Genomic DNA, 25,679 nt, shown 5'->3' on the forward strand with positions numbered 1-25,679 from the left:
CCCCCCCCCCCCCCCTCCTTCGTCAGCGTCCAGGAAACAAATGCGATCGTTTCGAATCATTTCTCGCGCGAATGTCTTCCTGTTTGCGAGCGCTTATAGAAAGCTGTGGTCTCTCTCTCTCTCTCGCTTTCGATGTTCTCTTTCTCACCAGCGTGACTTATAATTTTCCTCAAGAGAGCGAGAGAGAGAGAGTGATAGAGGGGGGAGGGAACTATCTTTGAGCCAGTTCGTTTACAAATGGCAGGTATCGAGCGGGTAAAAACTGTATCTGCTTGTTACGTAAGCGACGACGAAAGGATCGCCGGCCGATCTCTCGGTGGGATATTAGCGAGATCTAACCGCGAGCTCTTTCCCACAGGCAAGTCTTGGCCCACGTGCGCACAATCCCGGAGCTGATCTTGCTCGGCAGCTCGTCGCAGAACGTGAAGCGGCTGCCCATCTTCTCGTTCATGGTGCGCCATCCCCGCGGCACCTTCCTGCATCACAACTTCGTCTGCGCCGTCTTGAACGACGTCTTCGGCATTCAGGCGCGAGGAGGATGCGCGTGCACCGGTCGCTACGCTCATGATCTTATGGGGATCGACCGGGAGCTCGCCAAGGAGTACGAAAACATCCTCTTGGAAGGGTAGGTAGCCGTTGCGCTTTCCCAAATTGTTTCTTCTTCCTCTTCCTTCATTTTCCACTCCGATTTCTTTCACAATCTACTCTCAATAAGGTCGACTTCTCATACTTCGCTGAAGAAAAGCGCTACCTAGTTCAAGCAATATTTACTTGGAAGGGATTTAAATAAAATGGTTACTCTAATACTCCTTGGAAAATATTTATTAGAAGTAGATGTGTAATTGACCGTATGCAATATGTTTTCTCCGTATAATTAGACATTTATACGTTATTTTTCTATGTGTTAAAGCAATTCCGGCAAGTATTAAATTCACATCATTCAGAGTTTTTCTTTAGACAATACTGGAGAAAAAACCTGAATTGAAATATCACAGGTTTCTTCAGTGGAAAAGAAGCGTTTCGTAATTCTAGTAGATAATCTTAAATTTAAAATCACTTTACAGTTAATAATTCATTTACAAATTGAGATATTACTGCGTCCAAGTGCACGTTTGCCACGAGCTATAAGGTATATTTAAATTGATAAAAATATTACTTGATTGAAGAGGTTGTAAAACCGGTAATTATGTTTGATTCTTCTCTTTCCTTCCACAAACTCGGCGAATAGTATCTCGCGTCGACATTCTTGCCTGAAAACCGAGACCGTAAAAGATCCGAATGAATTAGAATCACACATCTCGACGAGCTCTCGTTCGAGCCGCCTCGCGTAAATCCCCGTTTCATGTGTTACACACGCGCACGTGCGCGGGATTACGCGGAGATCGCGACGGCCGTCGACCAGGCAGGAAGTGCTTCTTTGTTAAGCTCCGGTGCAGCGTAATTTCGCGTAATGGACACGCGCGCGTCGTCGAAATAGACGTTACGTCAATGCGCCGGTGCGAGCACTTGGCGTGAGCCAACCTCTCTCTCTCCTCGACGAAGTCGTGTCCCGCTTGTCACTCGTCCGTTTTATTTTAGACAACGCACCGGCGCGGAGGAGACCACCGCGGAGGGCCTGAGGCCGGGCTTCGCCCGGCTGTCCTTCCCTTACTTCATGAGCGAGGCGGAGGTGGCTTTCGTCCTGGAGGCGCTCAAGATGGTGGCCACCGAGGGCTGGAAGCTGTTGCCGCAGTACGTGCTGAATCCGGACACCGGCGAATGGCGGCATCACACCAACAGCGTCTTCAAGGAGCGCAAGTGGCTGGGCTCGATCAGGTACACGGACGGCAGGATGAACGCCTCGGAGAGACGCGCCTCCGGCTCCGGGGTCTTCCCGCAGAATTACGGCGACTGCCTGCAGACGGCGCGCAACATCTTCAACCGGGCGCGGAAAATGGCGCAGCGGTATCCGCTGCAGATCGACAAGAGCTTCAACTTCGTCTGCGCGCGTATGGAGGCGTTGCGCTGGTTCATGCTGCCGAGCGAGGCGCAGGATCTCCTGCTGGGCAACTCGCAGAACGTCAAGCAGGACGTGCCGTTCAATCCGTTGCTAGCTTGGAACAGATACAGCAGCCACGCGACGACGGTCGCCACCTGCCACGACAGTCTGGTGAATTGTCTGGCGCTGGCCAACGGCATTCGACGGCTGAACAGCGACATCCCGCGCACCGGCAACCTGCCGGTCTCGTCGGCCTCGCCCAGGCACCGGAGCCTCCCGGCGCTGAGCACCGCCAGACGCACCACCCTGATATCGCGATCGGAACCGAGCCAGCCGACGTCGTCGTCGAGCAACAGCGAGGAGGAGAGCCCGAATCAGAGCGAGCACGGCAACCTGTCGGGCGGCCATCGATCGCCCGCCACGTGCCCGAACTCGCCGATGCCGGTGAGATTCGCGGTGGGCGAGGCTGTGACCACCTCGATGTTGGGCTCGATATCCCGCACGACCGCACGGCCGACGAAGGAGCAGCGGGAGCTGGTGGACGCGGCGAACGCCGGACGCGCGAGATGCAATTCACTCGGCAGCACTACGGACGGATGCAACGCGCCGGGAAATCGCGCCGGTAACGCGTCCGCTTCCTCGCCGATCCCACTGAGCCCGCAAACTCTGACCAGTCTGGGTCTGAGCACGATGAACAGCTCGTCGAAGCGGCGTCTGCACTGCAGCTGCAGCAGCCAGACCGAGCTGAACTCCTTGGAATTGGACTCGGCCGCCAGCCCGAGTCACTCGATTTCTTCTCTGAACTGTCACAATCCGGCATCACCGCCGTCTTCGTACTCCTCGACCAGTGATTACACCGAGCGGCTGGTGGGCGGCGGGAGATCCTCGCCCATTGCGACGAACGCCGGCCAGAGATCCGAGGACGATCTCAGCGCGTACGTGAAGGAGGTGACGAAGGAGCTGGCGACGGAGATCAAGTCGGAGATACGCGAGGTCATCTCCAAAGTCGACGACGCCCTGTCGGAGACGAACACGTCCGAGAGCACGCCGCAGCATCACTCGCGAGCGCACAGCGCGATCAATCAGACGTACACGGAGGATAAACAGATGAGGCACGATTCCTTCACCGCCAGCGACATCGCAGAGTACCTGATGGAATTCTCCAAGGAAATGGCGAGCGAAGTGAAATCCGAGATAAGGTATATATTTCGACATTTCGTCAATACATATTAGGTACCGAGGAAAGTTCGTGCGGATTCTTAGGTCAAAGTTGGCACACTCGGAATTTTGAAAAAAAATCGTTTTATTTGACGAAGCAGTCACCATTGACTTCGATGACCCTTTTCCACGTTCGTACACCTTTTTTGTGGGTTTGAACGCACATATCCACGCAGTTCATCATCTTCGATGACGGATGGACATGCCGAATACGGCTCATCTTCTGGCGATTCACAATCCTTAAACCGCTTAAGCCATTTTTGCGCTGTCCTTTCGCTAACACTGCCTTCACCACACACGCTACAAATGCGTGTCGCTGCATTTGCTGTTGTATTTCCAAGTTTAAACTGATCAAGCAAGGAAGCACGAGTTTTTAACTCTTCGCCATCCATCTTCAACCTCACGTAAACAACGGAATGTCGAAACTATTGAAAGCTGCACATCGTGTATACCGATGACATAAATAAAACGTTCTGCTGATACCAACTTCATACACATTACACGTGCGAATTACTGAATGAAATCCGACTTCAATTCATTGCTAAGAAGGGGAAACCGCACGAACTTTTTCCGGTGCCTGATAATATGCAATGAAAAATATTTTCAATTAGTACGCCTGCGTCGGAGAGTTGATGAATTTTGGAATTGATAGTAAAAATCGTATCGCTGTTGCAAATGTACGGGAAAAAAATTCAATTACTGTAACTCAATAGGGATGATCAGATAAAAACTCGGTGACGAGAAATAATATCTCTGCTACCGTGATTGAGCATATTTGCATGAGCATTTAGTTGCGTCAAAACTCGGTTGGGACAATTGAGAGCAAGTGACTTAGCAGAAACTTCCTATAGGGATCTTTTTGTTCTTGCAACTGAGATTTCGTCTAATTTCCAGTAGATCTCTTCCGTAACTTTTCAAGACAGTGTCGTTACTGTTACGTTGTCATTGCGTAAGTATGACGGAAAAGGTATGTTGGAAAAGCTAAGCATCGACATACGTAATGGTCACGACATTGTTGTTAAAAGTTACAAAATAGAGCGACGGTAAACCGGTTTTCTAACTTTTAATGACAATGTCGTTATCGTTATATTGTTGTTGCGCAGGTATGACATATGTTAGAAAAACTGAACATTAACAACGCAGCGATAATGACATTATCATTACCATTAAAAGTTGCGGAATAAGGCTGCAGGCAATGAAAATATTCTGTTACACCGACGGAACTGTTTTCTCCGCATAGATATGTAAACTGATTACCCGACTCGGAATTTTAATTCTATATTAAGTCTAGTTAGCTCTGCATTAAGTCCTCAAACTTAGAAAACGGCAATAACTTCTCATTTGTAACATCAGAGGATAATAATAATAATAATACTCAATGTGCTACTTTGAAGACTTAATGTAGGACAAAAATTTCAACCCGAATATCCTCGAACGAATGCAAGATAAATATTACGAGACCAACGTGAGGGAAATCGGAGAGGTCACTTATGAAATAAATGATCGCAGTGAATTCACACGCGTGAAATTGTATCCAACCCTCTGAACGTTTGTCCACAGGTGCATGGTGAACGCGGTTGACGGGCTTCACAGGTACTCACCGGACGCCTCCACGTCGGACGTCTCCTCGAACGGCTGCGGCTCACCCGACCGGAGTAGGATCGTGCTTCCTTCGACGTCCCCGCGTTTCTCGAGCGCGAGGAAGAGCGGTCCGATAGAGATCACCAGCAAGGTCGGCGAGTTGTCGCAGCAGGAGAGCAAGATGTCGAGCGAGTGCTCGTCGGACGAGACGGTGATCTACGTGATGAAGCCGTCCGAGAGCGAGCAAGTGGTTCGGGGTCGCTCCAAGACCGAGGACGAGGAAGTGGAGAACGACGTGGACGACTACGTGGACGACGACTCGCAGGAAGGTCGCGGTGGCCTCGACATCGGCGACGCTCGCAAGGTCTTGCCGAAGATCTACTCGGCCGTGAACTCGGTCAGCTCGCAAGACAGCGGCATCAACCTGTCCTTCCACGAGAGCGACAAGTCGATCGACTCGTTGGACTTGAAGCGTAGCAGTAGCGCGGAGTCCAACTCAGCTAACAGCCACGGCAGGAAGCCGCGGACGCCGTCGATGGCGAGTCTGTCGAATAAGAACGGCGGTAAGCAGCAGGCGCGTCAGAACGACAATCTGTCGGAGGACGAGGAGTGCACGAGTGATCTGCGGGAGGAGGAGGGCGACGGTAAGGAGGACAAGTCCGAGGACGGTGATTCTAGGCTCGAGTTTCCGCGGTCTCAGTGGCATTGCCCGCCGAAGAACATCTGGAAGCCGTCGGTGGAGGCTATGCAGGAATTCGACATGATTCGCGACAACGATAGGGTGATGGTATGCCTGTCGGCGAGCGGCAAAGACTCGCTCTCTCTGCTGCACACGCTGCATCAGTACAGATTCTACGCCAGGTCGAAGGGGATCGACTTTGAGATCGGCGCGGCGACGGTCGAGGCGGGCGGTGCCGATCCGTTGGAGCTGATGAGCTACCTGAAAACCTTGGACGTGCCGTACTTTTACGAGGAGCAAGTGACGAGCAGCGCCAGCGTCGGGAACAATCTGTTGGACGCCAGCGGAGCGTGCAGCTTCTGCGACAGGTCGGTCAGGACGCAGCTGTACTCCTTGGCGAAACGGAACGGCTACAACGTGTTGGCGCTCGGTCAACACTTGGACGACCTTACGGAGAGTTTCCTCGTCTCGGTATTCCACGGCGGCGTGCTGAAGACCATGAAGGCGCACTACTACATACGCCGGGAGGATCTCAGGGTCGTCAGACCGTTCATCTACGTGCGGGAAAAGGCGCTGAAGCAGTTCGCCGAGAGCAAGAAACTCAGAGTCTCGCAGGAATCGCGGTCGCCGCTTCCGTCCGAGGTAAAGCACGCGTGAGACGCGCGTCTCATCAAACGTGGCTTACGACGGGCAGTAGGGGTATGTTTATAAGAAGTAAGAAATTAACCAATCATAGACGATTATTCTCCTTACATTCGAATATGATTCATCAATTTCTTATTCTTACTTTTTATGAAATATACTTCTACTGACTCGTTGCAGACTTCTTATGAAATATAATCGTGCTGCCCGTTGCAAACTACGCTTCAGATTCGTTTCTATACGGTAAAGTAAAAGTACTCGTAGCGATTCTGTATTAATTGAATTTCTATTTTATCTAACAAATATTCCGAGAACGTTGACTTATTTTATAATTCAGCGGATGCTTTCAAGCATAGTCTAATACGTGTTCTTTCGTTTATAGCATCTGAAGATCGCTTTAATTTATTCGTTTAGACTCGTTTAGACTTAGAATAATTTATTCGTTAAGACTCCTGTTTCCTCACCGCAGCTATCTTGATTAATGACGTTAGTAGGAGCGAGGAAACGTATGCAGAAAACTCTTGCGGAATACATTGGAATGAAAGAATACGTCCATAAAATGACGTTTATGGTTGATTGTGACACATGTGTGAAATATTTCGAAAACTTTCCCTCTGCTTTAATAATCGATAGATAGCCGTGACAGTCATAAAATTAATATGACAAATTATAAATAAGGAATGACAGGCAAAAGTGGAAGATTGCATATTATGTTAATTTTACGGTTATTTATTGATTGTCAGAGCAAAAAGGTTTTCAGAATATTTTACAAATGTGTTGAATCTATTGCGAGTGTCATCTTCACGTTTCTGACGTGACGTTATCAAATAAGAGGACTGCAGCAGGACTGCAGGAGCCTTAAAATATTTATTTATTTTTTTGCATATTATTCTCTGAACTTAATAATACAAAGGAAAAGGTTTCTTTGGATTTAATATACGTGTTTGTTTGATTGGAGTTTGTTTAATATAAACTACGTAATTTAATATCAAATATCATTTTGTTTAAATGAAAATGTTGTTTCATTAGACCATATTGTTTGATAAAAAAGAAACAGTATTTGGGGGAAAGATAATATTTCGTTTTCAATACAAAAACTTATTTCCTTACTATATTAAATATTGTCCTACCGAAACAAGGAAGTTCATATTTTTCTAACATAGAGTTATTTCTTTTAAATGGCTTATTGTTTACAACCAACCATTGTAATATGTGTGTGTCTGGATGAAAATACAAAAAGAAATATATTATTTGCACGAAGATATTTATTGTTTGAGCGATATTGATGATTTGAGAAACCAAGCAATTCTGTTTGTCGAACCAAACATTACTCTGTTTGCTCCATTTTAAAAGACACATTCGGCACAATGAAAGAAATTGTATTAGATCCAAAGGAATTAGATCTTTCTTCCTGCGTGGGTTTCCCTCCTCATGTATACCAAAACACACTAATCCTGTAAAGAAATAAATAAATAAATAAATAAATCCTCTTCCTCTCGCACTGTAGAAACAAAACAAGAGGAAGGAGCTGATGCAGCAACAGGAACGCGCGTATCCTCGACTGCACTGGTCCGTGCGCACCGCCCTGCGTCCTCTGATCACCGCTCACGGTCAGATCACCGCCTTCGACTTCGGCAACATCGCCAACAGTCCGAGCAGCACCAGCAGCAGTTTGAGCAGCACCTGCAGCAGCACCAGCAGCGGCAGCGTAAGCGGCGGTAACGGTAGCAGCGGCGGCAGCACCGCCGCCGTCGCCGCCAGCGGCAACCAGCAGAAGCGACATCGGAGGACCAAGACGAACGCTCTCGCGACCACGTCGTCGTCGACCCAGCAAACCGACGAGAACGACGAGACGGACGAGGAGCCTGTGCTCTGAGGAGGGCCGACCGCGAGATGGGACCACGATCGCCCCGCGGTCTCATCCTCGCGTCTCCGTCGCAGATGCCCGACGTCGACGTTCGCCCTCGTCAGAAGGAGACGGCTGCGCTTCGCGGCTGCGGTCGCCGCCGCCAAGGTCAACGATCAACGCTCGCGCGCCGAGCACGGCAATTGAGCGGCGCGCGTTCGAAACGCGCGACCTTCGACGATGGGACTTCTCTCTCTTTCTCACTTCTCTTCTTTTTCCTACATAGAGGGACTCTGACTTCGATGACTGAGGCACTTGTCACTGAGAATATCTGCATACCGTCGCATAGCACGTCACATGGAGTCGCTTGCGTTTCTGAAAGGTTACTCGTGTGTGCACTTCTTCGGGAATAGGATTTTTCGGAAAAGACGAAGCCGTTTTCCGACACGGAATCTGAATACTGCTGTGCGGAATGGGAGCCGTCGCGAGTTTCTCGTGGGAGACGATCTCGGCCGAAGGGGGGTCGTTTCTTCCCTCGTAAGAACGGTCGGAAGCAAACGCGGCGGACAATCGGGTGGAGGAGAGCCGAGGAGGAAGAGGAGCGGAAGGACTATCGAGGCGAGTTAACGACCGGGATTTCGAACGGGGAAGTCGCTCTCTGTAGTTCGTCGCCGACGTTGCGCCGAGGAATCACTGCGGATGCAAAAGACAAAGACGCGGCCGGCAGGACGCTTACTTACTTAATAAGCGACGATAATCTAAGGACAATGTAAGCATAAGGTTTGTCGTGTTTACGAGACGAGGTAAGAACGCTTGTTCGCGGATTGCCGGGCGTATCGGCAGCCGTGAGACTGCGGCTGCTGCGGCCAGCGATACGACACAATGGTCGTCCCGATTGATCGACGAGCCGCACAACGGTGCGCGTCGCATTGTCATCGCGCGTCATACATGCACGTCCGCGAGAGCGACAGCGAGCGCGTATACGATTAAGGCTCGCGATAACGCTTCAGAGACGCGATAAGCGATAGCTGCTTAATACCGAAACCAGATTATGTGTTACATATACTCCACAAAAGAGAAGAAGAGTCATGCGGNGGGGGGGGGAGATGAGGAGAGTCGCGCGACCGGGGGGTCGAGACCTCGACCGCTCCCCCGACGACGAGAGGTCCAGCCGCGGCGATACGTCAAGTATACTCTTTTTTACGCATATACATATTTTTTATTTGATAACTCTAACGATTAAGGTCGCGAATCGCGATCGTCGGAGAACGCGAGTTTTTCTAAGCGATATCTAAGCCGCGGCTCGACGAACGAATCCTTTTTCTAACGGCGTGCCCTAACAACAACGCTGCCTCCCCGACGGCTCGACGACGGGCTCATTTTGTTGCGGTCAGGAAAATGCGTCCTTCGGACTTGAGCCGGTCGGGGACTCACCAGCCTCGATGAGTTGGAGCGATGACGCGACATCGTCACGACATTCTGCGCGCGATAGCCCGTCTGTCTGATCGTAGAACCCGATCGGTCGAGCCCCGTTTCGACGACGCGAAAGGACCATCGAGAGAGGCGGAGATTTCGACGACCGTCGCAACCCGCCCGCATGAACTTCTACCTCGCAGAGAAGCACTCGCGCACGCACACAACGCGTAAAGAACCGAGGCATGCCGGATACATACGCTTCTTGCGAACAAAGCGCGCGTCGGAGACCGGCCGGATATTTCCAAGTAACGCGAGAGGGCCGTCTTCTCGAGAATCCGTCGGGACGTCTCGAGGATGAAGAAAAAGAAGAAACGGGAAAATTGACTAAACGACGCCCGAAGAATAGCGTTTTCCGCTTTATCGGTGCGATAAATACGAGAGAGGCTTGCACGACACATAAAACCCGGTATATATAAAACTCCGCTAGAGGAGAGACGAGCTCTTCGTATCCGTCGGACAAACGTTCGAACGGTGGTCTCCGACGTGCGTTTCAAGCTACAAAACGAAGGTTCTTTCCTCTCGACTGGCATCGCCGATAACGTGACGACGAGCGCGAGAGAAAACGCGCTCCCCTTTCCATCGTGACGTCGTTTATTCGCCACGCGTCGCGGCTTGATTCGCGCCGCGGTCGATAAATTAGTCTGGATGCAAGAAAATTACAAGGACGTCGACGACGACGGATGATGGACGAGTCGGTAGATAGGAGAGCCAGGTCGCATCGGCGGTTTACTTAAGCTCGTAATAACGTGATAGATCGTCGGGAAGTGGGTCGATTGAGCGCGCATCGATCGACTCTCAGGGGTAGCACGCTAAATCCTCGCTGCAGAAGATTGAACTAAATTTTGCATCCACTTCGAGGATGTAGCGAGTTTACCCACGTGACGTATCGACGACCCGAGCTCCGATTGCATCCATGTTATCGAGTTAATACTTCTCTCGAGTGAAGGACTCGCGATCCTCTTCCAAATCGTAGCTCCGTCTCCGTCGGGTATGACGAGAGCGGAAACAAATTAGATCGGATACGGATCATCGCTAATTGGTAATGACGCAACGTCGGGGCTTCGCTCATATAATGAAACGCGTAATGCTATATAGGGAGAGGGGGGGACAGATAGAGAGACGGAATTCCTACGCAGATTATATCGTAAGAACCGACGTAATGAAACGCCGAGAGATAACGGATAATAGACGTTACCACGTTGGGGAGGGAACGCGGACAATTGGACCATGTGAACGCCAGTCGAGAGAACCGAGCCGGATGGCGTAAAGAAACTTGAGGGGGACGCTCCAAGGGAAAACAAAAGTCGAGAATTTCGCGAATGGACGTCCGATGATAGAGGGGGGGAAAAAAAATAGTCCGTAAGCCGATAGGCACGGATCGCTATGTCGATTACGATGATACTTAAATAGCAGTGGTCTTATGTTGTTCACCTCTTCTCTCATGTTCGGCTGTTGTACGCTCGCTAATCGTTAAGATTAAGTAACGTTAAGACTTGTACGTAGATCGCATGGAAAAAAAAAGAAAAAGAATCGTACGCAACGTAGACGATGATCTTATAATAAGGATACGTACGTACCGTTCGTGTCGTACTGAGTTTTTTAAAAAAATGTTCGTTCGTTCATTCGTTCGTTCATTCGTTCGTTCGTTCGTCCGTTCGTCCGTTCGTTCGTCCGTTCGTTCGTCCGTTCGTTCGTCCGTTCGTTCGTCCGTTCGTTCGTCCGTTCGTTCGTTCGTTCGTTCGTTCGTTCGTTCGTTCGTTCGTTCGTTCGTTCGTTCGTTCGTTCGTTCGTTCGTTCGTTAGCCGAGCACATAAAAAGCTGGAATTAACAACCAAATGATAAAGCAAGAAGGAAGTCTTGATCTATACGAATCTTTGCGAATAGATATTATCATATTTTCCGAGAGTTACGAAAGGGACATTGTTACTGTAAAGATATGTAAGTTTATTTATCGCTAATAAAAATGAACGTTTAAGAAAAAAAATATACCAGAGCTTGTGGTGGTTTTTTTTATACCTCTGTAAAAAACCAAAGTTGACTTGTTCGACATCGAATAGCGAGTGTTCTCTGCTACGGGAATTATCGCGCACTTCTCGATGGGTGGCCCGCTTGATAAAGCAGATATTATTTCAGAAGACGTAGAGAGAGAGAGAGAGAGAAAGGAAGAAAGAGAGACAGAGAAAGGGATTAAGCAGGACGGGGGTATTTTTTAGCGATTTATTAAATCCTTTAAAATATTTGAAACAGCGTGCGGCTTTTGTTATTGGCGTAACAGTGATATAGTCGTTTAAGGTACGTAATACAAGGCCCGAGGAGAGCAAAGCGAGCGAAGATCGACGTAGGACTTCGCACTCGCTCGCCAAGTGTACTTCGGGCGAGACCGTGCCGAGAGGGGCCCGTCGATTCGATAGGTGTGTGTACGTCTAATAAAAGCGCGGATCGTCGAAGCGAGCGACGAACGATCTTCCGGTGTCGTGCTACTTTTTATTCCCGTTTTCCCCGCTCGGCGATCGCGCCGTCGCGCGACGCACGCATCGGCATGATCCGTTGAAGTGTGTGTATGTATATATGTGTATGCATATGTGTGTGTGTATATGTGTGTGTATGTGCAGTGCGTTTCTTTGTCCGTCTTCTTAAGATTACTTCTCCTTCTTTTTCCCCTCTTGCTTCTCCTCCTCCCTTTCTGGATAGAGTATAACGTTCTAGTGTGTTAGAGACGAGAGTAAATTCGAGAAAAAGTCCACATACTTACGAGACGGAATTCATTACGATCTAGTCGATCTTACATATCTTAAAGTCCGCCCGTTGCGGAGAGAGAGACTCGGAAATAGATAGAGCCAATCGGGCGAGATAACGCGCGCCGGGTGCGCGCGCGCACCTCTGATATCACGTGTAAGCGATAGGATCGGAAATAGTGCGAAATGAATAATTTACCTCAACTAGATTAACATCTCGCGCTCGCCTTAACGCTCGTGGAATCTGCGTGGGAGATATATCGCGCGTCTCGCGCGTCCACCCGTGTTCGCGCGAGCTTCCTCCGTCCGAGAATAAAACTGGTGTGTGTGTGTGTGTATGCGTGTGTGTGAGAGAGAGTCACCATGGCCGACCGCTGATGATTTATCCGCCGTTTTAGCGCGGCGCGCTGCCAGAAACGCTTATCGCCTCCCCCTCGATGTCCAGCGCGGCGAAATTTCACGGAGCCCGGTTTTACCGACCGTTCCCGCGTAATTATCCGCGGCGCTTATCGCGCGAACTCGTTAAGAGCCAGGAGAAACGACGCTCCCGGCCTCTCTCCCATTCCGCGTATATTCCCGTTCGCGTCGCGTTGACTCCGAATGTTCCTTCGATTTTTTGCTTTCAAAATTATCTCAGATATTTCGCTTTCTCGCGTGACAAACTCGAGATTTTTCGGTCTCTCCGAATTCGCGGGGACCGAAGAATTTTTCGAGCTACGTCGCCGTGTTCCTCTCTCAGCGGCGGCCTGGTGACCGTCAATCAAGTCTCCACGTGCCCATCGATCCAGGACCGACTTGTCGGGAATCCTCCGATCGGGACGATTCCTCGGTTCGTTTAGCGGTACATCAAGAATGCAAATTCGTGCTGCACTCACGATCGTTCGCAAGGGAGTAGTGTGTAGCTCGGTGCAGATTTTTTTTTTCTTTCATCTATTCGCGCGATACGCTTAGCGGGACGCTCGCGTTCCAGCGATTGAAATCGATTCGAAACTTGAGAAGAGCGAGAGAGCTAATGAAAGGCAGGCGAGCCCTCGAAATTTAAAGGGACGAGCCTCGTCCTGCCTGCCGGGCGCGATCGCGCGCGATTCGAATTGCAAACGCGAGGAGAAGAAGAATACTTCGTGGAAATGCGATTGCGCATCTTGTTGCCCGTATCGGATCGGGCTTATCTAACAAAGAGATGAGAGAATAGACGTGATCTTAGAACAGCGGAGATTGCAGATCCTCTTCGTCATCCTCTTCGTCCTCGTCGATCCCCGGCTCGCCGAGGGCATGAACGAACTCTGAAACAAGGATGATTCAAGCGATATCGAACAGGAGGCGATTTCCTTTCCAATAATTTCTCAATCGTCTTTTATCTTGACGAAAATCGAACTGCTCGAATATTGATGAGTCACATGTTAACCAAAAAGGAAAAAAAAAAGGAAAAAACGGATGAAACTTTCGAAATTAGCTTTCACAATTTTTACCCTTTCATCTTTCTCTTGAGAATTACGTTCCTTTACTCCCTTTTAAGTACGGCTCTATCGAGGATGATCCATCGCGAGGATGGATTACTCTTCAGCGTGGAAACTGAAATTTCCTTTTTACTGCTGCTTACATTTCGCAGCTGTCCGATTTTTACGAGATCGTGCTCGCGGTCTAAACGAGAAACAAGAGGAATCTTACCGTAGAAATCAATCCGGCCGTCCCCGTCCACGTCCACTTCCTTAATCATATCCTCGACTGAAAGCAAAACAAGACAACAGTTTATGCCGAGGACTATTTCTTTATTTCGTAATTATTAAATCGCTAAACGACAGTCGCCGTAGTCACGAAATGTGATCGAGAACATCGAAGGTAATCTAGTCCGAAAGCACTCACGATGATATCTTCGCGGATTCCCATGGCGTCGACGATTTTAGCTGGACGATTACATCGAGAAGGACGACGTAAAACGGGGGGGGGNCCGGGCGCTATTAAAAATGCGCGCGTCGAATCCGACGCGAATTTATAACGGTGAAATTATTCCTACCACGAAAAACCAAATTATATACCGGCGCAGTAATTCAGTAAATATATATCCTTGCCACGCGCATTCCGCGGCGAGATTAATTCGTATCACGCGTCTCGCCGGAGGAGAACGACGCAGGCGACTACACAACAAATTGCACGTTCGCATCATGCACCTTATAGATATTGCCGATATACCCGCATTATTTCCACTCAGAATTTATCGCCGCCGAAAGGAATGAAGGCGGCGCGTACCGACGTCGCAGCGGTCGGCATTAACGGACCGTCTCGGCACAACGCAGGCATCCGAGGACTTCTCACGAGATGCCTCCTCGAAATCTCCAAAATTAATCTTTACTATAATTCGTGGAAATTTCATCCTTTCCATTAACAATCCTTCGTAGCGTTTTCTCTCTTCCTTTCCTCACCTTCTCCTCTTCTCTCTCTCTTATAGGATGCTTCACAATATTATCTGTTAACAATGCCCTTATATACTTCATAAAGAATTTATTTTTCAGGTGCTTCTTTTCAAAATTCCCTTGAATCTTTTAAGGATTCATTCTATGAATATCTCATTAACGGAACCTATGCGGTTGTAATAATTGTTGATTCTCTTTCAATATATCTTTAAATATGTTGGACATGCGTGATATATGCTTTATCTTACACATCCTTCTTTCTCTCATCATATTCTATTTTCATTTTTCATTTTCATTTTTGGTTTTTCACTTCTCTCTCTCTCTCTCTCTCTCTCGCTCTCTCTCTTTCTTCTGTGTTATATTTCTTATTATCACATTTTTCTTACTCTTCTTCGTCTTATTTTTTTCTTTGCAACTGTCCTATACATTTGTGGAGAACCTATCCCAGAATACTAAATAAATAATGCTTTCTCTCCCTCTCTTTCTTTCTTTTCATTTTGTCGTTGACGGATCGCGATTTATCGTTTACGCGAGGGCCACGATGTAATTATTTAACGGTGATACGTAACGTAATGAATTACAGCGTGTCGTAACGCAGTTCATAAACTGCAATCCCGCCAATTCCACCGATTGTTCGATGAATTTCGCGCGATTTAGCCTAAATTGATTACGGTCAATCAAGGAACTCGCGCCGATCGTCCGGTCGTGCGAAATTGTCAAATCGGAATATCGAGTGATATAAATAGAACTTGTTAAAGCAATAAACACATTCTCTCTCCCTCTCTTTCTCTCTCTTTCTGCCGACATTTCAGCATCGAAAATCGCTTGTTTCTTTCATTTTCGGCTTCATCGCCGAATTGAAACATAATCAATCGTTGAACTTGTCATGATTCGCGCGTATCGTCAGCTTCTGTCGACGTTCGTCGCGACTCGACAACAACAAAGTCATCGTTTTAAATTAATCGTGACGTAGATCGCCCTTTTCCTCGTCTTCCCACTCATTTCTCGCTCGCCTCGTTTTTACGGAGGCACGATTAACTGAACGTAATTACCATGGTACGAAGGCAAACTGCATTTCTTTATAGAGAGTCAATTATTTTTTTTAATGTCTGCTTTTTACGTTTGCTTCTTTACGGACACTTTATCGCGACTGCGTGGCGAAAAAATAATTAAGATCCTTCGGAAGGTTCACGCCCGCCGAAAGATGTGCGCGTGAAATTACGCGAGCTTCTTCGCGCGCTGCTCCCCGAACACAATTCCCAGATGTTCGTTCGCGTCTGTCCCGAGTCCGAAGCGTCGATTCTTCAAACGGCAAATGGGAAAGCACGGTGCCGTCGATGTCCGCGGTAACGACAACGCGAGATAGACGCCAGATGGGCGCGGAGATACATCGGCAAGTCGCAAATTTGCGAGGTGACGTTCAATCAACACGACTATCACGTATGGCGATTAATGCCCGATATATTTGAGAGGGAACGTGTCACGATTCGCAACTGCTCGCGGACTTATGTTAATGAGTGGCGTACTGGCAGTGTGCTTCAGGGGGAAACTGCGCTATGTTGATACGCGACGATAATTGCGTGACGTGAATATAGGAAAGTGAGAAAGGAGCAAAACGTTTGCGCCCCTGTTGCGCCCGCGCAACAGCTGAAAATATCGTTGATATTCTTGAAAAGGTCCCGTTGTTATTTTGTAAAATTCGATATAATAGTTCACTTTATCGCGGATATTTTCAGTTATATATTACATGTTCTAACGTATGTATATACGTTGCATCGCGAATATCTCTTTCAGTCGCGCTGTACTCGCGCGCAATTGATCGAAATCGTCAATTTGCCGGCGGTTAATTGGAAACATGTCTTCGAGATGGTCCACGTAATTCCACGGCCACAGCCGCAGAACAATCGATATTCTGGTAGATTTGTCGTCTCGCATGACGGCACGCTTATGATTGCGCGAACGATCCAGCCGAGGCGTCCGTCCGTCCGCCCGTCCGTCTCGTTTCGTTCGTGCAAACACACGATTGTTATCATGAATGCGAGCGGAAAGCCGACGTTTTCCTTCTGTAGGGAGCGAACTCTTTGGTAAAGCAACCTGGGTTGCGAGGGCGGCTGGACGGACATGGCAGTCTGGATTTTCGAGGAGCGCGTGTCAACAAGCCGAATTAGGGAATTCGGATTTCGCCATCTCGTGAAATAACAAGGGCTGAGTGTACAAATAATTTCGGGACGAAGAATAACGATAACTCGAAAGAAAATGGAGAGACGAGAGGGACGAGCAAAGAGAAGGGAGAATTAAAATATTCCCCGTGCGCGATGAGATGTCACGCTTAATGTGACGCAATCGGAAAATCGATTGACTGCCGCGTCGACTAGGACGAATTAATACAAAACGGACGCGACGATTTTGATCTTTCGATGACGCTTTATCAGTTAACGGCGAATTGTTACGGGAGGATATTACTTGCAGATTTATACGACTTTCGCGCGAATACAATCACAATTATTTCCGTAATATCGGATGCCGGTCGTTAAAGCAGACGCGCGTTATCACCGAGACGTTGCGCCAAAAATCAACCGCATACTTAGATGTGTCGATTTAGACGGAAACGGCTTACTTCGGCTTTTATTGGCAAAGTTTTCGCTTATCGAAAGCATCTCGAGAGAGTGAGGAGAATATCGGCGCGAGCTATACCCAGACGTATCGCGCCTATCGCGATGAGACCATCGGTGGCTGCGTTTGCCGACCTCGTGAAAGCACCCTCGGTGCTGGCGCGATTATTTCGCGCTACGATGCCTACTCTATTAAGTCGAATCAGTGAAAATATCACTAATTGAGTCGGTAAAACAGTATTTCATCGATAATTAGTGAGTATTCACTAATTTTTGGTGGAAACACTTCCACTTAGCTCTTTTGTCCAATACTTCACTGATTCTGGCCAGTGAAAAATTCGCTACAAATCGCTGTTCGCGTCTTTTAGCAGGAATATGCATACATATATGTATGTGCATTTAATCATATGTATTTGATATAGTTTGTATGATAGCAGACTCAAGAGCCAGAGGAGTTCGTGTTCCATCAGGATAAAAGTGTCTTTCAAATATACGTAGAAAATATTTTGTAGTAAGAATTACTAAAAAAAATTTATAACGCTGGAATATATCGGAATTATTATCGAAATTACTATGTGTGTAATCTTTAGTGATGTGAATACATGAATACACGTTATTAAAGATTGCAACACATAGTAATTTTGATAATAATTTAATTTTGATAATTAATCGATAATTTCGATATGTTCTAGAATTACAAATTTTTGTAGTAATTTTTACTACAATATTTTCTTCATGTACGATACAAATGAAATTTATTAAATATGATTAAGAATATCTCAGGTAAAATTATTGATAACATCTTAAGAATATGATTAAGATAATAAAAAAGAAGTAATGAATTATATCTTTCTTCACTGTTTCTGTACACAAAGATTTTTTTGGATTTAGTATATGTGTTTGCTTGACTTGGGTTTGTTAAATATAAACAATATCATTTAATATTAAATATCAATTTGTTTCAGTAAAAATGTTGTTTCACTAGAGTAAACTATATCGTTTGAAGGTACAAACAGTAATAGTAATAGAGAAAATAATATTTGGTTTTCAATAAAAAATAAATTTATTTCATTATATATTAACACATTGAGTGCTGCATAAGCCATTGGTGGTCTGCGTTGAATTTTTCATTCAGGCTGCATAGCGCATATATTTTACGTTATCTCTTCCTCTTCATAATAATGTTTTTGTAGTCTCGTAAATATTATAAAACGTACATATATATATATATATTTCTTATAATAAATGCAGTGATGAAAGCTATCGATGGCTTACACGGCATGAATAGAGTCACGTGAAATTTGCGCGGCACTCAACGTGTTAAATGTTGTTCTTCATTAAAACGACAGAAGTTTTTTAATATTTTTCTAACATATGTTAGAAAAACAACACTATGTAGTGTTAGTTCTTTCAAATCATTTATTGCTTATGACAACCATTGTAATGCTTGAATGAAAATACAAAAGAAATATAACATTTGACGCAAAGAAATTTATTATTTAAGAAATTAAACAATCCTGTTTGCTTAATCAAATATTCGTTTGTTGAACTAAAATTCGTTTGTTTATTATATTCTAAAAGACAAATTTATTTCGATTAAAGAAATTGTATTAAATCCAAAGAAATTTGTGTACAGAAACAGTGAAAAAGAATATAATTTATCACCTCCTTTTTTATTATCTTAATCACATTCTTTCTACTTCCTCTCTCTAATTAAATTTCCCTGATGGAAACAGTCGCTGCTATTAACAGACTTTTGCAGTGAAACTTTACTAATTAGCAGTACTATGCTTATAATTATGACCACTAGTAACTATGTTGGGTTTCTCAATGAAAACACTCTGATTGCGAAATTTTTTAGAGAAATTACACAATACTTACTTTCCTCCTCGGACAGATCTTCGCCCAGGCATTGCAGTACCGCCCTCAGATCCGACGCGGTGATGTATCCACGATTATGTTTGTCGAATACCTGTTGTGCAACAAGTAAACAGAGAACCGATTAAATCCACACGACTCCGCAAACTATGCTTCGCATTCATTCGCAAAGCGCGTGTATCGCGCGAAATACTTGTATATTACACTTCTAAAACAACAATCCCCAGAGTTGTCGTACCGTTGAATTTTTATCAGCAATCCCTTTGAAACGCATTGCATATGCAAAGGATCGCGGCGATACATGCGTGTGTACATCGAAAGAAATCGTTGTCTCCTCACGTCGTGTTTATTATCAAATCGTACCATCGCGAATTCCCAATTGTATAGCCGGCTTTCCCGGCAGGAGGTAAATATTATTTTTTCGCGACAAATATCTCTCCCTTCAGGTCTCTCCCTCGCTCGCTCCGGATGCCGTTTACGAAGGACATCTCTCGCTCGTCCACCTTTATTTCCGCTCATTAGTAAGCACGAGCGCTTCTGACAGGCGCGACGTCGACTTTTCCGGAGCGAAGGAAACCGAAAACCGAGAGAGAGAGAGAGAGAGAGAGAGAGAGAGGGTAGGAGAAGAAGACGGAAAGGCCGCTGGCGTGGTAACAATCATGCCTCCCCTATTATTTATCGCGCACGTTTGGTCTATTCCGACGCGGCGCGATTTGTACGAAATCGTGGCGGGCGGGCGCAATCCGAATCGCCCGGATCCACTTCGAAATGGAATCGGGATTGATGCTTCTCCAAGGAACTCCGCTCCTCGAAACAATTGCGTCCGGTAGCGACGCTACATCTTGTGTTAACCGACATCCCGGTAGCGATGTTCTGACGGGCATACCGACGCAATGCGAAAAGAGCATCGTCGAGAGCTTCGTCAAGCACGAAAGAGGGTCCGTTCGCGAGATTCTTCGTTTTCGCGTCACCTTATATCGCGGAGGGAGCGCTTTGACATTTCACGTGAGAGATGGCGGCATCCACGATTACGCATGATGCCGGCGCGTCTCATCTGATTCATTGCGGTCGTATTAACAACTTATTGCAAATACTGCGTTGCCGAGGCTATTTGCAATGTTCTCAGCGTGCTTAGCCCTATACTCGCCGAACCGCGAGTCCCTTTGTAGATGGTCAAAGAGGCTTACGCGTAACATGGAAACACTACCGATCGCAATGCTCCCTTGCGGATGCAATTACTCAGGAATAGCGGTTTCACGGCATCCTACACTTTGTGAGCCGCGACGTTATTTCCGCGGACTCGACAAACCTCGATCTTCATGTGAACTGAAAATTGATAAGATCTTCATACAACTGGAAATCGAGGAAATAGGCATCGGTAGTGATGAAACTGAGACTGATTTTGATACGGTTGATCGATGCATTTATGTCTGAAATGGATACTTTCGTATTTGTTTAAATTCGTTCTAAGATATATTCACGAACGAATTTAAGGTGTATTGAAACATGCAACTGTCGTATCAATATATATCAATTATACATTAAATTTAGTACCTGTCTAATTATATATAAAATACCGGTTTAATTTACAATTTATAATCAGAAATAAAATTAATATAAAAATAGTTACGGTTGATAACGATGAAAAAAGACTAAGGATGAAATCACATTTATTATGATGGACCTACTATTTTGCCGGTATTTTTACATTAATTTTAATTATTTATTAATGTTTTCATCAAGGTTAGAAGATCAGCGTATGATTGACGTTGAGATTATGATTATTTAATAATTGTATATCGATACTACGTGAAATGTCAACAAATTTATCTTATAACACCAATCCAACTTATTTCGATATTAACTTGATAACATAACACGATGTTTGAAAATTGATATATATCGATATTAATAAATACATAATTCAATCGATCCTATCATTAGATATCGAGTACTTTCCCTTTTTCCCCAAGACGCAGATAAATAAGTAAAATATCATTTCTCGAGTATGATATCTGCGTGCGTTCACACGTTCCAAAGATCGATGGAGTTATCGATGAGTTCGTAATCCTTCTACGCACCGGTCTATGAATCTACCTGCTCGATATCTTCACGTTGGTGCACACGTGTCGCGATGACGCAAGCCGAAACGACGGAATGTATTTTCGCACTGCGACACACAGCGGTGACAGGGAGATATTTGTCACATTTCCTCGCTGGAAATCACCGTAGTGGCGGTCGTTTCCTATGAACATCTGAAGTCGAGAAAGAGAGGGAGAGAGAGAGAGAGAGAGACCTGCGCGCGAGGAAATGAGAAAAAGAGGGCCAGAAAAATCGCGTCGCGGGAAAATACAGTCGTCCTAACTAAGGGACGGCGCCGTGGCGTCCTTTCCGTCACTCTGAACGACCATTACGGTCACGCTCGCCTAATAATACGCCAATGACCGGCCGGGGGAAATTGCAATCGGACGATCGTTACAGCAATTAGTAAATCATTTAGACCGCTGACTGTGTTCCCACCGTCGCGATCAGCCGGGCGACCGGCGTTGGAAGCCCGTTGCTGCCACACCGCAGCACCGGGTGGTGATATTTAACATTTGCCGTGTTTTTCCATCTTAAGACATATCGACGATAAATTCGCTCTCGTTCTCGAAATCCACCGTATTTTTCTTTCGTTCACCGGAAGCTTCGATTTACCCGGGGCCGGGTTCCAACGCAAACATATTTTTTTCACATTTTGACAACAAGCGGAAATCGATGCTCGAGAGCGCGCGCTCACTCGCTCGGCTAAGAGTAGAACAAATGTTGATTCTATAGATATAAAATAATATACCTCAGAATATGTCTATATTATATGCGTTTGAATGGAACATCCGTACGGATTTATGGTGTCGCTTCGCGTATCTCGATGCCCGGCGGTGTGCAGCGCCTGTTAACTTTTTCTCGCCGGTCCGCTCCAGGCGTACAAAATAACGAATTTTGCGGAAATAAATCATTGCCTTTACCTCATTCGTCCGTTTGTTCGTCTGATAAGGACCGAGGAGGATGGAAGCTACGTGATCAGCCATTCATTAGCATGCTAATGCGAACTAAGAAATTCCCGCGACATTTTTTACCGGAAGGTGAAGTCTCGCGTGGGACTGCAGGCGCGGCTTCTGCTGGACGCTAAATTCTCCCGAGGTGTGTTCCACTTCTCCCGCTTTCCGCCGGTCTTGAAAGCTCGACCCACGTAGCTTTCGCTAAGTTTCGGCGAAAAACGTCGGCGTTCGCGTTTACTACGATAATTCATGTCGCGTCGAAACTCGCGGCAATCGCGAGGCGCAAGGCGACGACTGAACTTCGCTTTCGACTTCGTCGTTTTGCAGTATTCGTGCCCAGGGATTGCATGGATCCCGAAATAAATGCGGTTCCTGTTCCTCGTCGTCGTCTAAAAAAGTTCGTATGCAGAAAGGTGTACATGTCCGTGTATTTTTCACCGTCGCTTTCGCGACCGCGACGACAGCAGGGATTACGAATGGAGTCGAGTTCATGAAAATAGCTATTGCACAAATCTTTGCAACACGACGCTCCCTTGCACTTTCCATTCGGCCGTGGACGCAAGTATCGCCCGCTCGCGGATGCACTCGATTGCCGTTATTTGTTTTTGCGAGCTCGCATTTGTTTGTGACTCCGCTCGTTCCTCTTTTCGCTGCCTTTATCTCGCAGCTGTGCCGCTCCGTATTCGCTTTTAGTACATTGTTTGCCCCCCCCCCCTCTCTTTTGTGCCCCCACCCCCTCCACCGGAGGGAATCGTTGTTTTGCGGATTTTTGAGCCGTACGTTCCGCTTCGAGCACACGTACTCTCCCGCCGCTTTTATCTCCCGCGTCCGAGCCCTTCGCTCTGTGTGCGAGAATTGTTCCACCTTTTTACTTTGCTGTACGTAGGGCTACCTCAGAGGCGATCGACTAGACACGCTGATATGTGCCGATTCGCGCGTAATTTCGGATAAAAGCCTCGCCCCCGTGAGAATCGAAGTAAGATAAATCGCGTTTAAATCGCGAACAGCATCGTTTCGGTATTATTAGATTTTTACGAGAAAACCCGTGTTTTCTCTCTCGCGCGCGCACTGCGCGTTACTCGTAATGTAGTCCCTCGGCACTCGCGCTCGTGAACTCTTTTCTTTTTTACACGCCATAAATCTTACTATCTATCCGCGATATCCTTCAGCAGGTCACCGAGTCTCTCACACCACCTTTTTACAACCCCCTTCCAGTTGCTCCTCCATTTCAACCGCTTGTTTTCCACCCTTTACACGTTTCCTGTGTCTTCCCTCTCTTTCTTTCTCTCTCTCTTTCTCTCTTCCACTCTGTCCTTCTCCCTCTTTCTCCCTCTTTCTCCCTCTTCGGTCTCATTCTCCCTCATCTGTTTTATTTTGAGTACGGTACAATCCGACGACGTCACGGGGGTGTAGCCGAGTCTCGCGGAGATTAAAATATCGACTCGGTAACTACAATACGTCGCGTCTGACCCCAATGCCACGGCCGTTAAATGCTTTAGCGAGCTATATCGTTTAAACGACCGGAGGGGACCTCTTAGAATCACTATTGCGCTGTGAATTACGTATACACGTGCAATTTCGGAATACAACTGACCGATTATCGAGCAATAATCTTTTGAGAAATCTTCGAGAATTCCCGCAGCATTTTCGAAGCATCTGCCAGTATCAGCAAGCTCGACTGCTCTCGCGTAACATTTCCAGTAGATTCTCTGCTAAGATTTACCAAGTACGAGGACATTTTTCTAAATAACAGCGACCAGAGAAAAATCCACTGACCGGTGAAATATAACATATTTTTGTGTACAAATTCGTGGTGAAATTTTCAATTTGACATTAAGTCTTCAAGTGGAGAAAACAGAAATAAGTTCCCATTTGTATTATAATAAATTTTCTTTTAATGCTATAAATGAGACCTCCAGAGTCTCAATTTTAGTTTTACATTAAATCTTTAAGTCGAAAAAACGGCGATAACTTCCCATTTGTAGTATCAAAGGAGCACAATAGATCTTAGAGAAGACTCGATGTTGGGCTAAAATTTTGTCTCGGGAAAGATCATAAGAAATTCACTGGATCCCACTTCGTAATCCTGTCACTGTAGAATTGCAAAACATTGTGATAATCATCATATTAAACTGTCGCCGAAACGAATTTAAAGTTCCACGTGTTTCGTTTTAAGTCCAATAACGTGCGAGCGCCACGCGAAAAACGAGGAAAAATCTAAACCGGCGATTTACATAATTCGCGCAGATAGGGGAAAACGGCAGCGATGAAAGTCACGACGACGACGACGACGAAGACGAGCAGTATCTGAACGCGTTAAAATAAGACAAGCTTGGCGAACAGTCGGAAGGCAACTTCGTGCAATAAGGCTCCCCCCGAGGAACGGAGTAAATTTAATAAAAAAAATTCTAGACCATCGCGTTTTAGGAGCGACTGACAACCGGAACGAAGGAACAGGACCGTCGGGAATAAAAAGCGAATTTAATGAGGCGCAATTAGAGAACGGCTTAAAATAGACCGATAAGACGACTCGCAAAGGCCAAGATAACAATGAGCCTTCGTACCTAACCGAGAACTTATTTATCAGCGCATTCATTTTTTTATTCTATCACTAGATGGAGAAGTGCGCGCGTCTCTCTGCGGCCTTAAGTGTCAGTCTTCCAGGATATATCGCTCTCGAAGGGAGCGGAACGCGACGTGTCGAAGCCGCGTCGAATCCCGCAATTTTTGCGCAAACACCTGGAGCGCTCTCGAAAGAAGAGACGAAGATGCAAGGACGATCCGCGTATCCTCGAGAGAACACCGAAAAATAACACCGTGACGGAGCGAGCGGGATAACCAGACGAGCGGGAGACAAGTGGCTCGGATAGACGATGCTAGACAATCTAGAAGGGATGGTTGAGTGTGGAAGAAAAAAGAGAGAGAGAGAGAGAGAGGGAGGAAGCGAGATACAGAAATCCTCCGGCGAAGCTGGCGTCATTAGAATGTATTGTGGCGTAACAACAGTTTGACACGCTTCCTTCCACCGCTATTCGGCGGCTAGCCGCCAGCCCAGGTGGATTTCTTCCCGGTTCTTCCGCCCTCTGCTCTTTCCGCTGGCGGTACAGCTGCCGAATCCGAGCGTGAAAATGCATCGTTGTGTGAATTTGCACGGCGCGACTCTGACGAGTAGTGCGGTGAAATCATGTCGATAACAAGGCTCGATCTTCGCCAGCCTGAATTTTCACAGATTTTTCCTTGTTTTTTGACGTGAAACGTTAATTAATACGATCATTAGCGAATCATTCTTTGCCATTTTGATAATTACGGGGACGAGGTGAATCGCTGGAGCTGAACAAAGACCTCCCGCCTTGCCCGAAGGAATTAAGCGCATCGACGGAGATGGACAGCATCGAGAAGAGAATGAAAAAAAGGAATAAAAAAAAACGAGATCAAGAGCTCGCCTTTGTCGACGTCGCGAGAACGAGGGCGAGCCTCGCGAACTGGACGGGACGTGCTCTCGGTCGCGGGATCTCGATCGCAAGGATGTCGACTGCGAGTACGACGAGCGTATCGCACGACGTCGCGCGACGCGACGCGAAAAAA

General features: G+C 46.7%; 2 protein-coding genes across 4 annotated transcripts in view; one reads left to right on the forward strand and one right to left on the reverse strand.

Moving 5' to 3' along the window:
• The window catches only part of LOC106744578, a 68,295-nt gene extending 57,267 nt beyond the window's left edge, over nt 1–11,028 (forward strand). Inside the window, exons 6-9 of the mRNA XM_014619480.1 lie at nt 359–625; nt 1,579–3,177; nt 4,757–6,098; nt 7,606–11,028. Of these exons, the coding sequence (XP_014474966.1) occupies nt 359–625; nt 1,579–3,177; nt 4,757–6,098; nt 7,606–7,974 (3,577 nt within the window). The 3' untranslated portion in view covers nt 7,975–11,028. The remainder of the gene's footprint in view (nt 1–358; nt 626–1,578; nt 3,178–4,756; nt 6,099–7,605) is intronic.
• Nucleotides 11,029–11,169: 141 nt separating this feature from the next.
• LOC106744596 (neo-calmodulin-like) overlaps nt 11,170–25,679 on the reverse strand; it is a 63,452-nt gene continuing 48,942 nt past the window's right edge. For all 3 annotated transcript variants that reach the window (XM_014619513.1, XM_014619512.1, XM_014619511.1), the window contains exons 5-7: nt 19,060–19,150; nt 13,824–13,880; nt 11,170–13,438 (exon numbers count right to left, since the gene is read on the reverse strand). In XM_014619513.1, coding sequence (XP_014474999.1) covers nt 13,356–13,438; nt 13,824–13,880; nt 19,060–19,150 — 231 coding nt within the window. In that variant the 3' untranslated portion in view covers nt 11,170–13,355. The remainder of the gene's footprint in view (nt 13,439–13,823; nt 13,881–19,059; nt 19,151–25,679) is intronic.

The sequence above is a fragment of the Dinoponera quadriceps genome, unplaced genomic scaffold (genome assembly GCF_001313825.1).
Source record: "Dinoponera quadriceps isolate SergipeBrazil2010 unplaced genomic scaffold, ASM131382v1 scaffold1169, whole genome shotgun sequence".
In the NCBI taxonomy this organism is placed as follows: domain Eukaryota; kingdom Metazoa; phylum Arthropoda; class Insecta; order Hymenoptera; family Formicidae; genus Dinoponera; species Dinoponera quadriceps.